Source organism: Suillus fuscotomentosus, assembly GCF_016647785.1.
Source record: "Suillus fuscotomentosus strain FC203 chromosome Unknown F5891scaffold_6, whole genome shotgun sequence".
Classification (NCBI taxonomy): Eukaryota; Fungi; Basidiomycota; class Agaricomycetes; order Boletales; family Suillaceae; genus Suillus; species Suillus fuscotomentosus.
Window position 1 is genome coordinate 145,738 of NW_024539518.1, and position 13,020 is coordinate 158,757.

General features: G+C 49.0%; 6 protein-coding genes across 6 annotated transcripts; all 6 read right to left on the reverse strand.

Annotated features, from left to right (window-relative positions):
• Window positions 1-10: 10 nt before the first annotated feature.
• On the reverse strand, window positions 11-2,123 carry F5891DRAFT_1005583 (uncharacterized protein). Its single transcript, XM_041360397.1, has 3 exons — window positions 1,179-2,123; window positions 1,045-1,120; window positions 11-678 (listed from the first exon to the last, which is right to left on the reverse strand). The coding sequence occupies exons 1-3, from the start codon at window positions 1,802-1,804 to the stop codon at window positions 340-342; spliced, it is 1,041 nt and encodes a 346-aa protein (XP_041231209.1). The 5' UTR covers window positions 1,805-2,123; the 3' UTR covers window positions 11-339.
• Window positions 2,124-2,402: 279 nt separating this feature from the next.
• F5891DRAFT_1005585 (PGAP1-like protein-domain-containing protein) lies at window positions 2,403-6,028 on the reverse strand. Its single transcript, XM_041360398.1, has 7 exons — window positions 5,668-6,028; window positions 5,415-5,574; window positions 4,230-5,324; window positions 4,029-4,178; window positions 3,384-3,972; window positions 2,767-3,330; window positions 2,403-2,714 (listed from the first exon to the last, which is right to left on the reverse strand). Exons 1-7 carry the CDS (start codon window positions 5,899-5,901, stop codon window positions 2,549-2,551), a joined length of 2,958 nt encoding a protein of 985 aa, XP_041231210.1. The 5' UTR covers window positions 5,902-6,028; the 3' UTR covers window positions 2,403-2,548.
• A 31-nt stretch (window positions 6,029-6,059) lies between these two features.
• Window positions 6,060-7,799, reverse strand: F5891DRAFT_1138278 (uncharacterized protein). The gene is made up of 4 exons (XM_041364852.1): window positions 7,420-7,799; window positions 7,136-7,352; window positions 6,515-7,084; window positions 6,060-6,456 (listed from the first exon to the last, which is right to left on the reverse strand). The coding sequence occupies exons 1-4, from the start codon at window positions 7,734-7,736 to the stop codon at window positions 6,370-6,372; spliced, it is 1,191 nt and encodes a 396-aa protein (XP_041231211.1). The 5' UTR covers window positions 7,737-7,799; the 3' UTR covers window positions 6,060-6,369.
• Window positions 7,800-7,875: 76 nt separating this feature from the next.
• F5891DRAFT_619878 (uncharacterized protein) lies at window positions 7,876-9,406 on the reverse strand. Its single transcript, XM_041372488.1, has 3 exons — window positions 8,905-9,406; window positions 8,680-8,852; window positions 7,876-8,620 (listed from the first exon to the last, which is right to left on the reverse strand). The coding sequence occupies exons 1-3, from the start codon at window positions 8,944-8,946 to the stop codon at window positions 8,305-8,307; spliced, it is 531 nt and encodes a 176-aa protein (XP_041231212.1). The 5' UTR covers window positions 8,947-9,406; the 3' UTR covers window positions 7,876-8,304.
• Window positions 9,407-9,550: 144 nt separating this feature from the next.
• Window positions 9,551-11,025, reverse strand: F5891DRAFT_1005593 (uncharacterized protein). Its single transcript, XM_041360399.1, has one exon. It carries the CDS (start codon window positions 10,850-10,852, stop codon window positions 10,037-10,039), a length of 816 nt encoding a protein of 271 aa, XP_041231213.1. The 5' UTR covers window positions 10,853-11,025; the 3' UTR covers window positions 9,551-10,036.
• Window positions 11,026-11,542: 517 nt separating this feature from the next.
• Window positions 11,543-12,874, reverse strand: F5891DRAFT_1125711 (fructose-1,6-bisphosphatase class 1/Sedoheputulose-1,7-bisphosphatase; the record flags this gene model as incomplete). Its single annotated transcript, XM_041363999.1, has 7 exons — window positions 11,543-11,683; window positions 11,738-12,007; window positions 12,064-12,163; window positions 12,213-12,286; window positions 12,337-12,592; window positions 12,642-12,770; window positions 12,822-12,874. 7 exons carry the CDS (start codon window positions 12,872-12,874, stop codon window positions 11,543-11,545), a joined length of 1,023 nt encoding a protein of 340 aa, XP_041231214.1.
• Between the last annotated feature and the right edge of the window lie 146 nt (window positions 12,875-13,020).

Below are 13,020 nucleotides of genomic sequence, written 5' to 3' on the forward strand. Positions count from 1 at the left end.
CACAGTAATAGAAAGTATGCACAGCGAAAACCCGCCGCTAAATTGTATATTTCCAAGAGCAGGGGACACAAGTAGTCAAAAGTTCGTAGCTTAACCTATACTATACTACATACTCAAGAAAGCAACGCGTATCCCATCGTAATGTCATAGGCCGTCTCAATCTGTACGTATCAAACGCAGTCTCCATGAACCGTCAGTTGTCGTGTCGTGCATAAAGGGAGATGCCAAAGCTGAAGTAGAATGAAGTTATGGGAAACTACGCAGCGATGAAGAAGAAAAAAGGAATAAAGATGAAGCAGATGGTCAAACGAATAATAAAAAAAGAGCAACTAGGTCCATTTACCACAACCAGCCACGTGAATTTGGTGGCGGTCGCCGGTTCGGCCGGGCATTGCGGCGAAGTGTGACTGCTCTCACATCATCATCTTCATACTCTTCCACCTCGTACTCTTCTACCTCTTCAGCCCGCAAGGGCTCACGAATAAAATCTTCTTCAACAGTGATGGCGGTGGTTCTGGGAATTTGAGTGGTGTAGCTCGATGAAAACACTTCAGGTGTAGGGAATGCAGCAAAACGGGTATTGGCGGGTGGGGGAACCGTGACAGTCGAGGCAGGTAAAGTTTCATATTGAATGATAGTTTTTGTTTCAGTTTCTGCGATTACCATGGGAGGAAGCTCCTGCGGAACAAACAAAAAAACATAGTCAGCAACACTGTTCTGTCGCGGCAACGAGAGATCCAGTTGGTGGCATGGAAAATAACTGAGAAATTAAATCAAGATATGGCCGTTAGCCGTCACGTGTAGCGTGTTTCGATCGCGTCGCATCCAAAAGCAGCCATCACCACCAACTGGTCTCCACTTTACCGCACGATGACAAGGGGGACGAGATGAAACCGTTGTCCCCCAAGCCCGGACGAAGGAGGAGATACAGACTATTACACAGGATGAAGCAGAAAGATTTTCCGAATTTATTGATTGGCATAAATAAACGGAAAATCCTCCTTCGTCTCAGAGCTCGGGACGGCGCGGGACGATTGGTGGTACCTTGAGTTTCCGCTTGCTAACAGCAGGCTCATAGAACACTTCTTCCTCGAGGGAGGCTCCATCGTTGTTGATGAGACTGTACAAAAGCCCCGGTGAGTAATTCGATCACAACTAATCGGAATGAAGACACATACACAAGCTGTTCCATTATCCAAGCCTCGCGTCTCGAAGCATCATGCTCTCTTCTGTTGACACTCTCCTCGCGGCGGGTAATCTCGCGTTCTCGGTCGCCAATTCTGAGCTCGCGATCTAGAATCTCCTCAGCACGGGCATTGGCCTCCTTCCACCACCCTGGGGGTACAAGGTCTGCCTCCTTTACGACCTCTTTAATGATGGTCTGTGCAGGCGCAAAGTCTACGATGGTGGCGGTAGGGCAGACAGGGCAAACGATTGGGGACTGCTGAGCCGGAAGCACACCACCGGGCGCGCCGACGAGTAGTTCTGCCTCGCGACGCGCCACTTCAGCTTCACGTCCAGCAACAGAGCTCTCGCGAGCTACAAGCGCTTGCGATCGTTTGGGAGTGAGATAACCCCAGAGTCCAGATGCGGCAGGGTCCTCTGCTCCTGCTGCTGCCTTTGCACTTGCACTGCTAGAGGCGGGTAGTGAAAGCATGACTGCGAGGACTGCAAGAACTAGGGAAAGAACGAGTAAAAGGGTTGTTGAGGATATGGTTCGGTGATGGTGGTGTCGCTCTGAGCGGTGACGATGCTCGCGGTCACGTTCGGCACGCTCATGATGGGATGAAGAAGGGTTTGCCATCCTTGTTGCACCGTTTCGTACGCTAATTGAGCTTGAGGGCGAAACGGTGGTATGCGTTGGTGCGCGCAGGTTGGACGTCTTGAAAAAAAGGTGGGTAAATTCAAAAAGGGTTGCCGTCTAAATGACAACGGCGATCAGAATATGGAAGTATGGTTGAAAAACAAGTTTGATATTGGAGTTTGGGGGGCAACGCAAGTACGGATGGAAGGAAGGAAAGAAACGAGTTGAAAATTGAACCAAATGTTCGATTTGCCTTTTGCGTTCATCCCTTTATTTGCACAACCACTTGCGGAACCAAACAACAACCATCAGCCTTTTGTTCATAACATACACAATAACAAATTTGTTACGTAAATTCGTCTGGATGAACGCTGGCCAAATTCGCATGTATAGGTGCAGTATTACCGGTCCGTGTCATCGCACGTAATCTTGATACCTTGCTCGACACTATAACTGTCCAACAATCCCCCCCAAGGACTGATACAACATTGGGAGGGAAAAAAAAGGGTCGGTAGAAAGAACCGAACGTTTTCGAGTTATTTAAAAAAACAGAAGCAATGGGAGTTCTTTGAATTATTGAATTCTCGCGACATGACCGCGGCGGGCTTTAGTGGGCGCTGGTATCCGAGCCAGCTCATACCATAGAAGCAGACAATGTCTTCTCCATAGTGTGAAAGCGTTCCATTAACAGCGAAAGTGAATATCTGCACAGCACAAACATCGAAACAAATCGCCTTTGAATCATCATGTAGCAATGCGTCTAGCAAAACGGACAGGGCTGAATATTACAACTAATGCGCACCCGATGTACATACTTGCAACATCGAACACCCTGTATGCTTCTCGGGAACCTAGCAAAAATGACACACAGGCGACAATGAGGTATCCCCAGTGAAGGTATGATCCCCCACTATGATCGAAATTAATGAATTTCAATCTCGATCGCAACAAACAACACTCACTTTTGATGCAATGATAAAGCACTTTTTCTGCGACTTGCAAACTCAACAAGCACGAGGAACGGCGCAACCTTGAAAACATTGTGATCGCCGTTGAAAGGGGCAGTATACCCAGCAGTCATCAGGGTTCGCATCCAAACCGCGAGCACAGGCATCGACAAAGGCAGAAGCCAAGTTATCAGTAACAGGAGATGCGTGTTCTCATGGTATGTTTGGGTAGCATTTAGAGTATCGGTAACAGTAGCCAAATTCCGAACCCGGCACGCATCCTGAATTTCAGGCTCTTCGGAAGGCTTTATTTCTTCGGGTCCAGTGCCTTTTGTGTTATCCTCGCGACCGTCAAGGCGCTCGCGCAGAGGAAGCGATTCGATGGGTGTGCTCCGGAGAGAAGGCACAGAGCCAGGGTAAGGCTTTCGATGCGCTGAACTCGCACATGTGTGTAAGTGAATCAACCAGCATCCCATAAATGCAATTTGCCATGGGACCACCACGAACACCAGAAAACAAATGAAAATGAGAGAGACAATGGTGCTTCGCGGCATGCTCAGTTCATCGTATCGCCTACTCCTGCAGAGCAGGATGTTTCAGTAAGTCTGTCCCCTTGACTGATAGTAGCTCACTTTGGTGGCAGCAACCGGGTGAGGAATCTCAAGGGCCACATGAGGAGTAAAACGAGCCACCAGCTGACACATACTAGACCTGTGGCAACAACCAGCAGGACTGGCGCAAGGAATGCGAGAAATGGCTCCCCTCGAGTTCCTAAGTAGTAGCCGGGGCTCAAGGGCAATAGGGCTACAACGAAGGATGCAACAAGCAGTTTAGGCAGGAGGTGACAGATGAAGGCGACCAATGATTGTGACACATTCGGCATTGAACCCTTCCCGCTCTCGCGCCATGCGTGGAACATCAACAGCACAACCACACCTACAGCCCAGCTTATCAGGGTGGTAGGATACCTCGTAGCAATCCTCCCGATCGTTGCCCACCAGTCGATAGTCAAAGTAAATTCGTTGACATCTTCGCAGCCAGTGCTGACCGCGTATATCCAGAGCTCTGAGCTATAGGATGGAGAAAACCGTGAGAGGGGTATGTATGGCGCTGATGCGTGTGTATGGAGAGTTGCTGATGTCCTATGTTCTAGGCGATGATAATGAGTTTCTGCTGGATGAGACTTGTGCACCAAAAGCGGGGGAAGTAATGACAGAGAATCTACGTCGGAAAAATCATCAGTAATATCTTTGATCACTGTAGCACCATTAACATACGTGCACAAGACGTCGTGGGACGCACTGATTCTGGAGTGAGTGCGTATACCACGAGCGCGTTCGAGAGTAACTTTGTAAAGGTAATGTGCCTTCGCACCAGATTCCGCTCGGTAGGTTGCAGCGAAAGCTTTGCACCACCAGCAACAATGTCTATCTTGCAATTGAATAAGAGCGTGAAACGAAAAGAATGTGAAAACAAACCAAAGACACCAATATCACTTTGAAAAGTTCGAGTCTCGTCAAATCCTCCGAAAACCCAACCATCTTCACCGGCAGCGTCAACATGAACACCGATCCAAGCGTTATCCACACCACTAGGTATACGTGGTATTGTGGCCTCGAAAAGGACGACGCCCTCGCTCTCATCGGACCCTTCATCTGGTACTGGAAAAGGCTTTCCCGGAATAGGACTTGGCAAAAGTTTCAGAGTACTGGGCTCGAGCGGTACGCACGACACAGACTCTGTAGATTGTTGTATTGTCGGCGATGTCGCACGTCCAACACAAAAGAAAGGTGCTGTCTGAAGTTTGCTCGAATGGTGGGGTGCGATGGGTGATATGCTACCTCGTGATACCAACAAGACAAACGTAGCGTTCATTTCAAGAGCACGCGGTATAGGGAGGAGGTATGTCCGAGATCCAGTGGGTTTTCTCGTGACCAAATCCATGCCCTCGGGGAGAACCTCGTAAGTCGCTGCCTCGGGGATATCTGTACCTGCTACGGGAGGAAAGAGACGGCCATCTCTACTAAGCCAGGTGTCTATTGTGCATCCAATGTCTATATCGGAATGTGCTTCTCCAAGCTCAAGGGCAGCACGAGCAACCCGCCATCGCACCTGATGACACCACACCATCTCGCGATGACCAACCCCAGTCCATGCACCCTCTAGTGCAGATGTGAAGACTGTACGACGATATATATCACGTTCGGGACCAGGATCTGGCAGAATGCAAGATTCAGAGGGAATCATCATGTCTGTAGCCCCTCCACATATCGATACGACGGGCGTCGAGTCATTCGCCAAAGTTCCAGCGTTTCGTCGATATATCTCATCTACACGTGCGTCGAAGCGTGCAGGGGGTAGCGTGTGGGGAGTGGACATGGTTATCAATGCAGATATATCGTCAGATGGGAGAAGAGCTGTCCCTACGATGCCCCCCATCGAATGACCCATGACGATAATTCGGGTATTAGGGGGATAATGCGAAAGGATGTAACGTACCGCCGCAGCGGAGTATTCGATCTGTGCCTCAATAGTAGGTCCGTGGAACGCCGAAAGGTCTTCGTTGAATTCCACTGCAAAAAGGATACACGTCAGCAAGCTGTTGACGTGTGGTAGCTTATGGTGACACCGGTTTGAGCTACGTGAATTGAAATTGAACCTACCAGCAAAAAAGTCCAGCGACTGAATTCCACGACCCGTAAAGTCGCTGGAGATGACAAAAGGAGACGAAAAATATTGTCTTGTAGCAGAGGACGCGATGGAGCGGACTTGGTGCGACGAGCCAGCGTTTCCGGGAATGAACAGAACTGGTACACCCATGACCTTGTTCAATAGCGAGGTTCAGAGACAATCGTTTAGAGTCCTTGAGCATTAGTTACCGGATTGCAGTTAATGGAGTGGTCACTAGACACGCACCTGGTTGGAATCCCATCCCACCTCGCGGTATAACCAGAGCGAATACCGGTGTGCTAATGGCGTCCATGAGGAGTTGAACTCGTGTTGGAGGAGGTAAGATGGAGACATCCAAGACATCCGGCATCCTTGTGGAGAAACTGTCAGGTTTGCTGCGTGGTAGCAGATATATATGAGAGTTAGTGAGAATAACCCCAAGCTGGCCGTGAATATGCTGGTCATAGTCGATGGCAGCATAAGTGCATGCCTAATTTTCGCCTTCGAGATGAGTCTTTAGAACTCCCGTCTTTCGTAAGGGTATAATATTTACTCCATGGCTCAAGCGCCACTATAGCGCTCACACCGCGAATTTGTTATATATAAGGTTCCAGCCAAACTTCAACACGTAGTTTCCAGTCACATCTTATTGGATTTAAATCAAGACTAATGCACAAATGAATGGAGCTCGATTATCAACGAGCTTAAAGGACGGAATTGTGAGTAACGTAGATGAATAATATGCGAGTGGTTTGGTACTAGCTGGGGACAAGCTGGTACGAATAAAATACACAGATCAATATGTATATCAGGTCTCGGGCACTAATATTAATTGATAGGTCCAGAATATTAGGGTGAATGTACTGATGATAGTCCAATCTACATGCAGGTATACTTTCTCATGGATGACTTGACTCTAGCTATTTTCGAGATGATGATCTGGGATCGCTAGTCTTCCCAGATATTTATCATCTCAGATTGATGCGTCATGACAGCGACGTCTTTCTTCACAACATTCATTCGCGGGTAGACGAACTGAGATAAGGATCATGTTAGCGGGAGACGTCCTACCAAAGACCTGACGATAACTCACCCCTTCGTTATATTCATGCATGACTTCAGCTGCAAGAATAGCACGATCCTTCACGAGACCTTCATAAGCCTGTATGAGAAGGCTAGTTTGCACGCCCACGGCACCCATCACAGCAGTCATAAGCATCCAATTCGTAGGACCCGTAGACATCCATATAAGAGCATGGACAGGAGAATATACGCTAAGAAGCACACGCTCAAGCTCTCCTGGAGTCCAGACCTCAAGCTGTTGAATCTGATCTGCAGGTGCGCCTCGGGCGGGTGAAGATGATGAAGGCGTGGGAGTGGAAATGCCAAGCAGGAATTTCCAGAAGGAGATGAAACATGTCCATAGGAAAATGATGACGACTTTTATCACACGCAGGATGCGCGTTTGGAAGGAGGCCATCTGGGAAGGCTCGTCGGAAGAAAGGGGTCGGACACGTGCAGGAGAGGTTACAAACGTGGTGTGTGGCGAGGAAACGGGGTCCGCCTTGGTTCGACGATGAAGGCGATACGTTTTACTTTGCGTAAAAAGGTGCATTGCATTCAACGTCGAGGCAACCAAGAGAACGCCTGTCATTGGAACGGTCTGCGAGAGATCTGTAAGAACAGGTAAGATTCAGTGTCGAGCGTAGCTTACCCAGTCAAACCAGCTTTGCTGGCTACGTTCCCAATACAAGTCTTCCCAGCCGATGTCCGAGTCAACCGTGGCACGTATCTGAGATACACGCAGACAAAAGTGCAGCAGGTGCATGCTAGACCCGATGAGCCATCCGGTCGTTCTCGGAGCCGGCATGGGTACGTTGTGAGGAAATAGTGAGATCTCGAACATAATCTGTGAAGGGAACGCTGTGATTCTGTGCGATGACGGGTGCATTTAAGTCGTCAATTGACTATGCGCAAACACTCGAAACAATCACCGACCTCTCAAATATGCCTTTCTTTTTCACAACCTTCTTTGGCAGTGGCCTGAGCCCATCTGGGATGGTACTCGTGCGAGATTTACGCTTTGCGCTGAGAGGTGAAGCGTAGGGCGGTGGTCTCCTTGACCGTGCAGCATCCCAGTCGAATGGCGTAGAGGAAGATATGGAAGGAGTAGAAGATGGAGAATGAACATATGACACGCGTGGGCGGGGTGTGACTGGAGTATAAGTTGCACCATTCAACCTAGGCGACGAAGGAAGTGGTGATCCTGGAGTATTTGCTGCATTGTTGGCCTGTGCAAATCGGCGCAGGCTCATCTTCGATTTTGGACAAAGTACGAGTGAAAAGAAATATGAGAAACGAAACTGCGTGCTTTCAAGGAGGCGCGTCACACGTAACGCGTCGGTCACGCGACATGAAATTAGTCGCCAAGAGCTCATGTAATCGTTGTCCTACTTGTAGAGATAGTCATGAAGACGTTATGCATATTTATCCATGTTCAATGTGAGGGATCGACGACTATGCTCGATTGAAGACAGCAGGTAGTCTAATTTATTCCTACCTATAGCAATAAGGGCACTACATAGCAATATTCCGCTTGTAGGCGTACATCTAGAGGGTGATTCATATCTAGGACTTCAGGTGGCATTCCGGAAACTGTTGCAGGAGACAATGCTGACTTGTACAACTCTGTTTGACGACAAGAACGAGGAAACGATGAAACAACAATTGTGAAGAGGTTCACTGTACATCTAAAAAACCTTTCCGAAACAAAATTAGTGCAAGATTGAAACGCAAAGGACAAGTCACTTGCTTGCCTGATCCACCAGTCATGAAATGAATCATCTCCAAGCGTAGGAAACGGATATATATGTGCTCCTGAGATCATTGTCCAAGCCATGATCTCACCATCGCTTCGACTTCCCAAGCAGTAGTCTTGACGCCAGCCGCATCATCCACCCATAATTTGAACCAGAAGCTAGCACAGCAGACTCCGAGGGCTGTTCCTGCTGCAACCTGCGGCCATGTATGATGGCCCAGCTGAACCCGTGACAGGACTATCATGAATGTCCATGGTAAGATGACCACTGGAACGAACATAATGGAACTGGGAAATGTAGGGTGAACGGGTAGCTGGAGGCAAGCCATCGTAATATATGCAGCGAAGAAGGTGCAGGCGGATGCATGTGAGCTAGGCATCCTGCAGGAGCGCGTCGACGATGCAATTAGACAATATGGGTCGCAGGAAATGGAACGCACCCATAGGTCACTTTGCGTCCAGAGTCCTTCAATGGGCGTTCCTGCCGTATTGCCTTCTTTATGGACTTGGCAAGCGCTGAACATAAGACTGCGCCGGTCACGAAATATATGACACCCGCTGAGCGGGTATGGAGAATGGCTGCAGTAGTCAAGGTGCATACGATTATGGACGTCTGTAGGAATTGGATTCAGCACTTGCTCTTGGTCGAGACACTGGGAGCATACTTGATTGAGGAACTTGAGCCACAGCGATAGCTCTGTACCCATAGCTATAGGAACGATGGTGGTAAGAGCTGCGAAACCCTCCCGGTCGGTTCATCACACTCGCCGCTAGCGCCAAGTGGCACCACTATCCCGCAGCACAATGATGCGTTAATTTCAAGAGCCGACTGCATTTATTGCAACAAATGTTAAGTTCAACTATAAATCTACCAAGAGTCTATGATCTGTTTGCTAAGGGCCATAGGTAGTCAAAGGACCACATAGTAACCGGCTGAGCAAAGAGACAAAGAACTCCTTTAAAAAGGAACCCCCGACGACACAAGCTGGTAGTGCAGTGGCAAGGTCATCATGTCCCTCGAGTTGCAAGCAGAGCTCGTGAGAACAAGGGCGGCAAAAATTTGATAACCAAAGAATGAGGGCGGTGCCCTCATAATAGTGGTTAAACTATTAAGAACAGATACTACACTTGATCTAAGCCAAAAGGCCAGAGTGGTAAGGATTCAACTCGTTCACAGCTCCCTTTTATATCTTCTGAATCAGCGCACGGACCAGTGCTACTAAATCGAGAAATACGATAAACATCTACTTTAGGTATGGACTTCTGAATTCAACAAGGCCAAATAAACGGCCGCTAGTGGAACAGATAGTCCTTACGGTCATCATACCTCGAAATAACTCAATTGGGGATTATCCAGGATGCGATACGATAGGAGATACGCCATGATGTCGGTTATGCACTGATTGTAAACCCACGATTGTCAACCATGCTAGCCATCATGTCCACGCCCGAGGCCTAAGCTCCGAAACTTCCCATGCATAACAATATTTGCACACTATGACGCAGCTAGCCCGATAACGAGTTCATGAAACGTCTACTTGCACAGTAAAAAATCAAAAAATTATCGATAATAATACAAAGCCTGATTGAGTACTTCATGGTGCCCGCCACTTCGTGCCACCGCGGTCTCTACAAGATACTCCATCGTCTTCGTGCAATAGAAGGTCGAGCTCCTCATAAACCATCACCTCGCGAAGGGATATGGCAAGAAGTCACCGGCGCCAAACACCGAGAGCGCTTAATCCCCACTCAGCAGAAGACTCGTCGCTCAACAGCGTTGTGCCGTTCTTTGACCCCCTATTTGGTATTAGCGCCTGTTACGCCCACCACAAGGCCCTTCAACCATCCATTCTCCCTACGCAGTCCTTCGCACTCGCGTTCCAGCTCTACAACACGTTCTTCAAGCTCTTTTGCCCGTCGCTCAAGCGCCGCTTCCCGCTCCTTCTTCTTCAATCTGAACCGTGCGCTGGCAGCGGTATTGCGGCGGCGCTTGTCTTCAGCAGCGGATACTGGACTGGGGTAATCACCTTGGGTCTCTTCCCCAGTAGGCGAAGCCGGGGATGCAGGGTCGAATGACTCTGTACCTGAGCTTTTCAAAGTACGAGCCCGCTTAGTAGCGGACTCTGAGGTAGGCTGGGCATGTACAACGGGAGGAGGAGGGGGAATAGAGTAAGTTCCACCTTGAGCAGTATGCATGGCAAGCAATTGCGCAAGCGATGGGACTGCCGCGTTCTCCGCGGGTGAGGGTGCCAATTGTGGGAGTGAGAACGGATCAATCCCAAATCCAGCCAACAGCGCATTCAGGTCAAGCTGTGGTGCTTGGACTTGGGACTGGGGAGTGATGGTAGTGCTGGCAGGGTGCACGACGTTTTCATGGCCATCATGAGTAGGCAGGCCTAAAGGAGAGGCGGGAGCGTCATCTTCCGAATCATCCACCGACTTTCTCTTTCCCTTGTTACGAGCGACGGGCTCCTCTGTCTCGAAAGAAAGATTTGTCCACAGGTCAAGGTGGGCTGAGAAGTCGGGGAAGGACGGGGGAGCTAGTAGGTCATGAGCGTCCTGTGGTGCAGGAGTATGAACAAGATTAAGTCCTTGCAAATTCAACGGAGCCATGAATGAGTCGAAATGGCGTGAGCTATGCGTCTGATTATGGCGATGCGTGTACAGCAGCTAACGGCGACGATGGGGTTGTGATTGAAAAATAGACTGATAAGATTTCTGGTACTTATTGCGTGCTCACTAAGCTGTCGTTGACAGGAACTGACTAATAATTGGGACGAGTTAGGTTCTGACAAGGCAGTGACAGCACAATATTTGCTTGTGATTTCAGGAACCATCTGATCCACCGGCGCCGATATCCGATTCAGTCCAAGTCATGGTTGCCAATATGAAATACTCGAGTCTTGTCGAGGGCCCTTGCTCTACGCGACCCTCCCACTGACAGTGCGTGCTATCGCGCAACCATCGCGTCACTTCACGTTCGTCCAGCTCTCGTCAAATTCGAACACCGAAGACCCTGAGGATTTAAGTAAAAATTTCGTAAGAATTCACTAAGCAGGACATTTTCGGCTTTAATACTGGGGCATTACCAACCATGCACTTGTAAGCAGCTTTGTAAGCCAGCACTCTCGATAGAAGACCGGGCCTGCGATATATTATCGACCTCCGAGAAAGCGTGACTCACAATTTCACTTCAAGTCTCGACACAAAAACCACGCAGTGATTGGTAACAATTAATTCCATTGGACATGGCAGGCAGTACATACTTCGATTGAACAACATATCACTGGTTGCTAATCTTGATCAGGCTTTCTCACTGGCATAGAATTTCGTAAGATCCTGCACATCGTCCCGACTTCCGAGGAACACAGAGCACCGCTCATGTATGCTCGTTGGCATAATGTCGAGGATACGCATGGTGCCCGTAGTCGCGACTCCACCGGCCTTGCATCATCCGGTAAGTAATGAACTAATCGGAGTTGATCCTGAAACACTTACTTGCTCGGTCAAAAAGGCCATGGGGAATGCCTCGTATAGTAATCGCAACTTTCCAGATTTGCTCTTCTTATCGTCAGGGTATCCGAAAATTCCTCCATATAGCAGCGTCCTATGCACATCTGCGACCATGGACCCAATGTACCGAGCGGAGTAAGGAGAACCAGTCTTCGGATACTTGATCGAGTTCAGGTAGTTGGTCACAGGAGGATAAAAATACATCGAGTTCCCTTCGTTGAAGGAGTATATTTTACCACGAGAAGGTATTTTTATCTTGGGGAGATAAGATTAGGAACATTATGGGTGCTAAATAGGAGGTCATTTCTTACATCAGGGTGAGTGAGGATAAACTCTCCTAGAGCGGCGTCCAGGGTGTACCCGTTGACACCAGACCCAGTGGAGAGAACCAAGTTCGCCGAGGAACCATACCTAAATGGATGTAAGGATATTTGAAAAGGCAGTCAAATAGACGACTAACATGGTGTATCCTGCAGCAACCATCTCACTCCCTGGTCTGAGTACATCTCCAATAGTTCCATCAGAGTCCGGTCTCTGCAAAAGCAAATCAGAGCAATGGCGATACCCTTGTGAAAGAGACGCACCACAGGGTAAATGCCGAAGATAGTCCCGATGTTGACACCAGCATCGATGTTGCTACTGCCGTCAAGTGGGTCAAAGACTACACAGTACTTTCCCCTGTTCTTCTCCTCAATGATGATAGCATTGTCAAGCTCCTCCGAGACCAAGACTGCGGTCTTTCCAGACGCCCGCAGGGCGTTGACCATGATGTCGTTAGCCAGAACATCGAGCTTTTTCTGCTCCTCGCCTTGGACGTTGGTCTCGCCAGCAAGGCCGACACTGAAGATGATATTAGGGGTGTTAACGCGGATGGAGTTAAATGGCATACAGGTTGATGAGCCGGGCTTTTCGCACATTGGTCGCGATGAACTTGCTAGTCACCTGGATAGCGATGAGCAAGAGGGTGAGATCTCCCGTGGCAGCTGCTCCCAGCCGCAGCTGGTCGTCCATCACATGTCTGCGAAGCGCGTCAATCTCTAGCCTCGCACCGGAACATATCCGCGCTCACCTGCTCAAGGTGATCAAGTCCGTGCTAGGAGGTTGTTCTGAGACCGACGCCATTATAGTTCTAGGTAGGGTGTTGTAAAGTGTGAGCGAGGAAACATGGAAATGTTTCACAATACTTAAGCGCTATATCTGCCTGTCTGTTGTGCGGATGGAAACGGACAGCACTAATAAGTACCTTGATGGTGGATTCGCTTCCCAGT

What these genes read in the sequence shown, in the direction of transcription:
- F5891DRAFT_1005583 (XM_041360397.1), bottom strand. Translation starts at nt 1,804, where the DNA reads ATGGCAAACCCTTCTTCATCCCATCATGAGCGTGCCGAACGTGACCGC. An exon ending in TGGATAATGGAACAGCTTGT is followed by an intron (nt 1,121 to 1,178) that starts GTATGTGTCTTC and finishes GCTTTTGTACAG; the next exon opens with TCTCATCAACAACGATGGAG. An exon ending in TTAGCAAGCGGAAACTCAAG is followed by an intron (nt 679 to 1,044) that starts GTACCACCAATC and finishes TTTGTTCCGCAG; the next exon opens with GAGCTTCCTCCCATGGTAAT.
- F5891DRAFT_1005585 (XM_041360398.1), bottom strand. Translation starts at nt 5,901, where the DNA reads ATGCTGCCATCGACTATGACCAGCATATTCACGGCCAGCTTGGGGTTA. An exon ending in TGGGATGGGATTCCAACCAG is followed by an intron (nt 5,575 to 5,667) that starts GTGCGTGTCTAG and finishes CTATTGAACAAG; the next exon opens with GTCATGGGTGTACCAGTTCT. An exon ending in GCTTTATCATTGCATCAAAA is followed by an intron (nt 2,715 to 2,766) that starts GTGAGTGTTGTT and finishes TTTCGATCATAG; the next exon opens with TGGGGGATCATACCTTCACT.
- F5891DRAFT_1138278 (XM_041364852.1), bottom strand. Translation starts at nt 7,736, where the DNA reads ATGAGCCTGCGCCGATTTGCACAGGCCAACAATGCAGCAAATACTCCA. An exon ending in AAGAAAGGCATATTTGAGAG is followed by an intron (nt 7,353 to 7,419) that starts GTCGGTGATTGT and finishes GTCATCGCACAG; the next exon opens with AATCACAGCGTTCCCTTCAC. An exon ending in AGCAAAGCTGGTTTGACTGG is followed by an intron (nt 7,085 to 7,135) that starts GTAAGCTACGCT and finishes GATCTCTCGCAG; the next exon opens with ACCGTTCCAATGACAGGCGT.
- F5891DRAFT_619878 (XM_041372488.1), bottom strand. Translation starts at nt 8,946, where the DNA reads ATGGGTACAGAGCTATCGCTGTGGCTCAAGTTCCTCAATCAA. An exon ending in GGCTCAAGTTCCTCAATCAA is followed by an intron (nt 8,853 to 8,904) that starts GTATGCTCCCAG and finishes CAATTCCTACAG; the next exon opens with ACGTCCATAATCGTATGCAC. An exon ending in GGACGCAAAGTGACCTATGG is followed by an intron (nt 8,621 to 8,679) that starts GTGCGTTCCATT and finishes GCGCTCCTGCAG; the next exon opens with GATGCCTAGCTCACATGCAT.
- F5891DRAFT_1005593 (XM_041360399.1), bottom strand. Translation starts at nt 10,852, where the DNA reads ATGGCTCCGTTGAATTTGCAAGGACTTAATCTTGTTCATACTCCTGCA.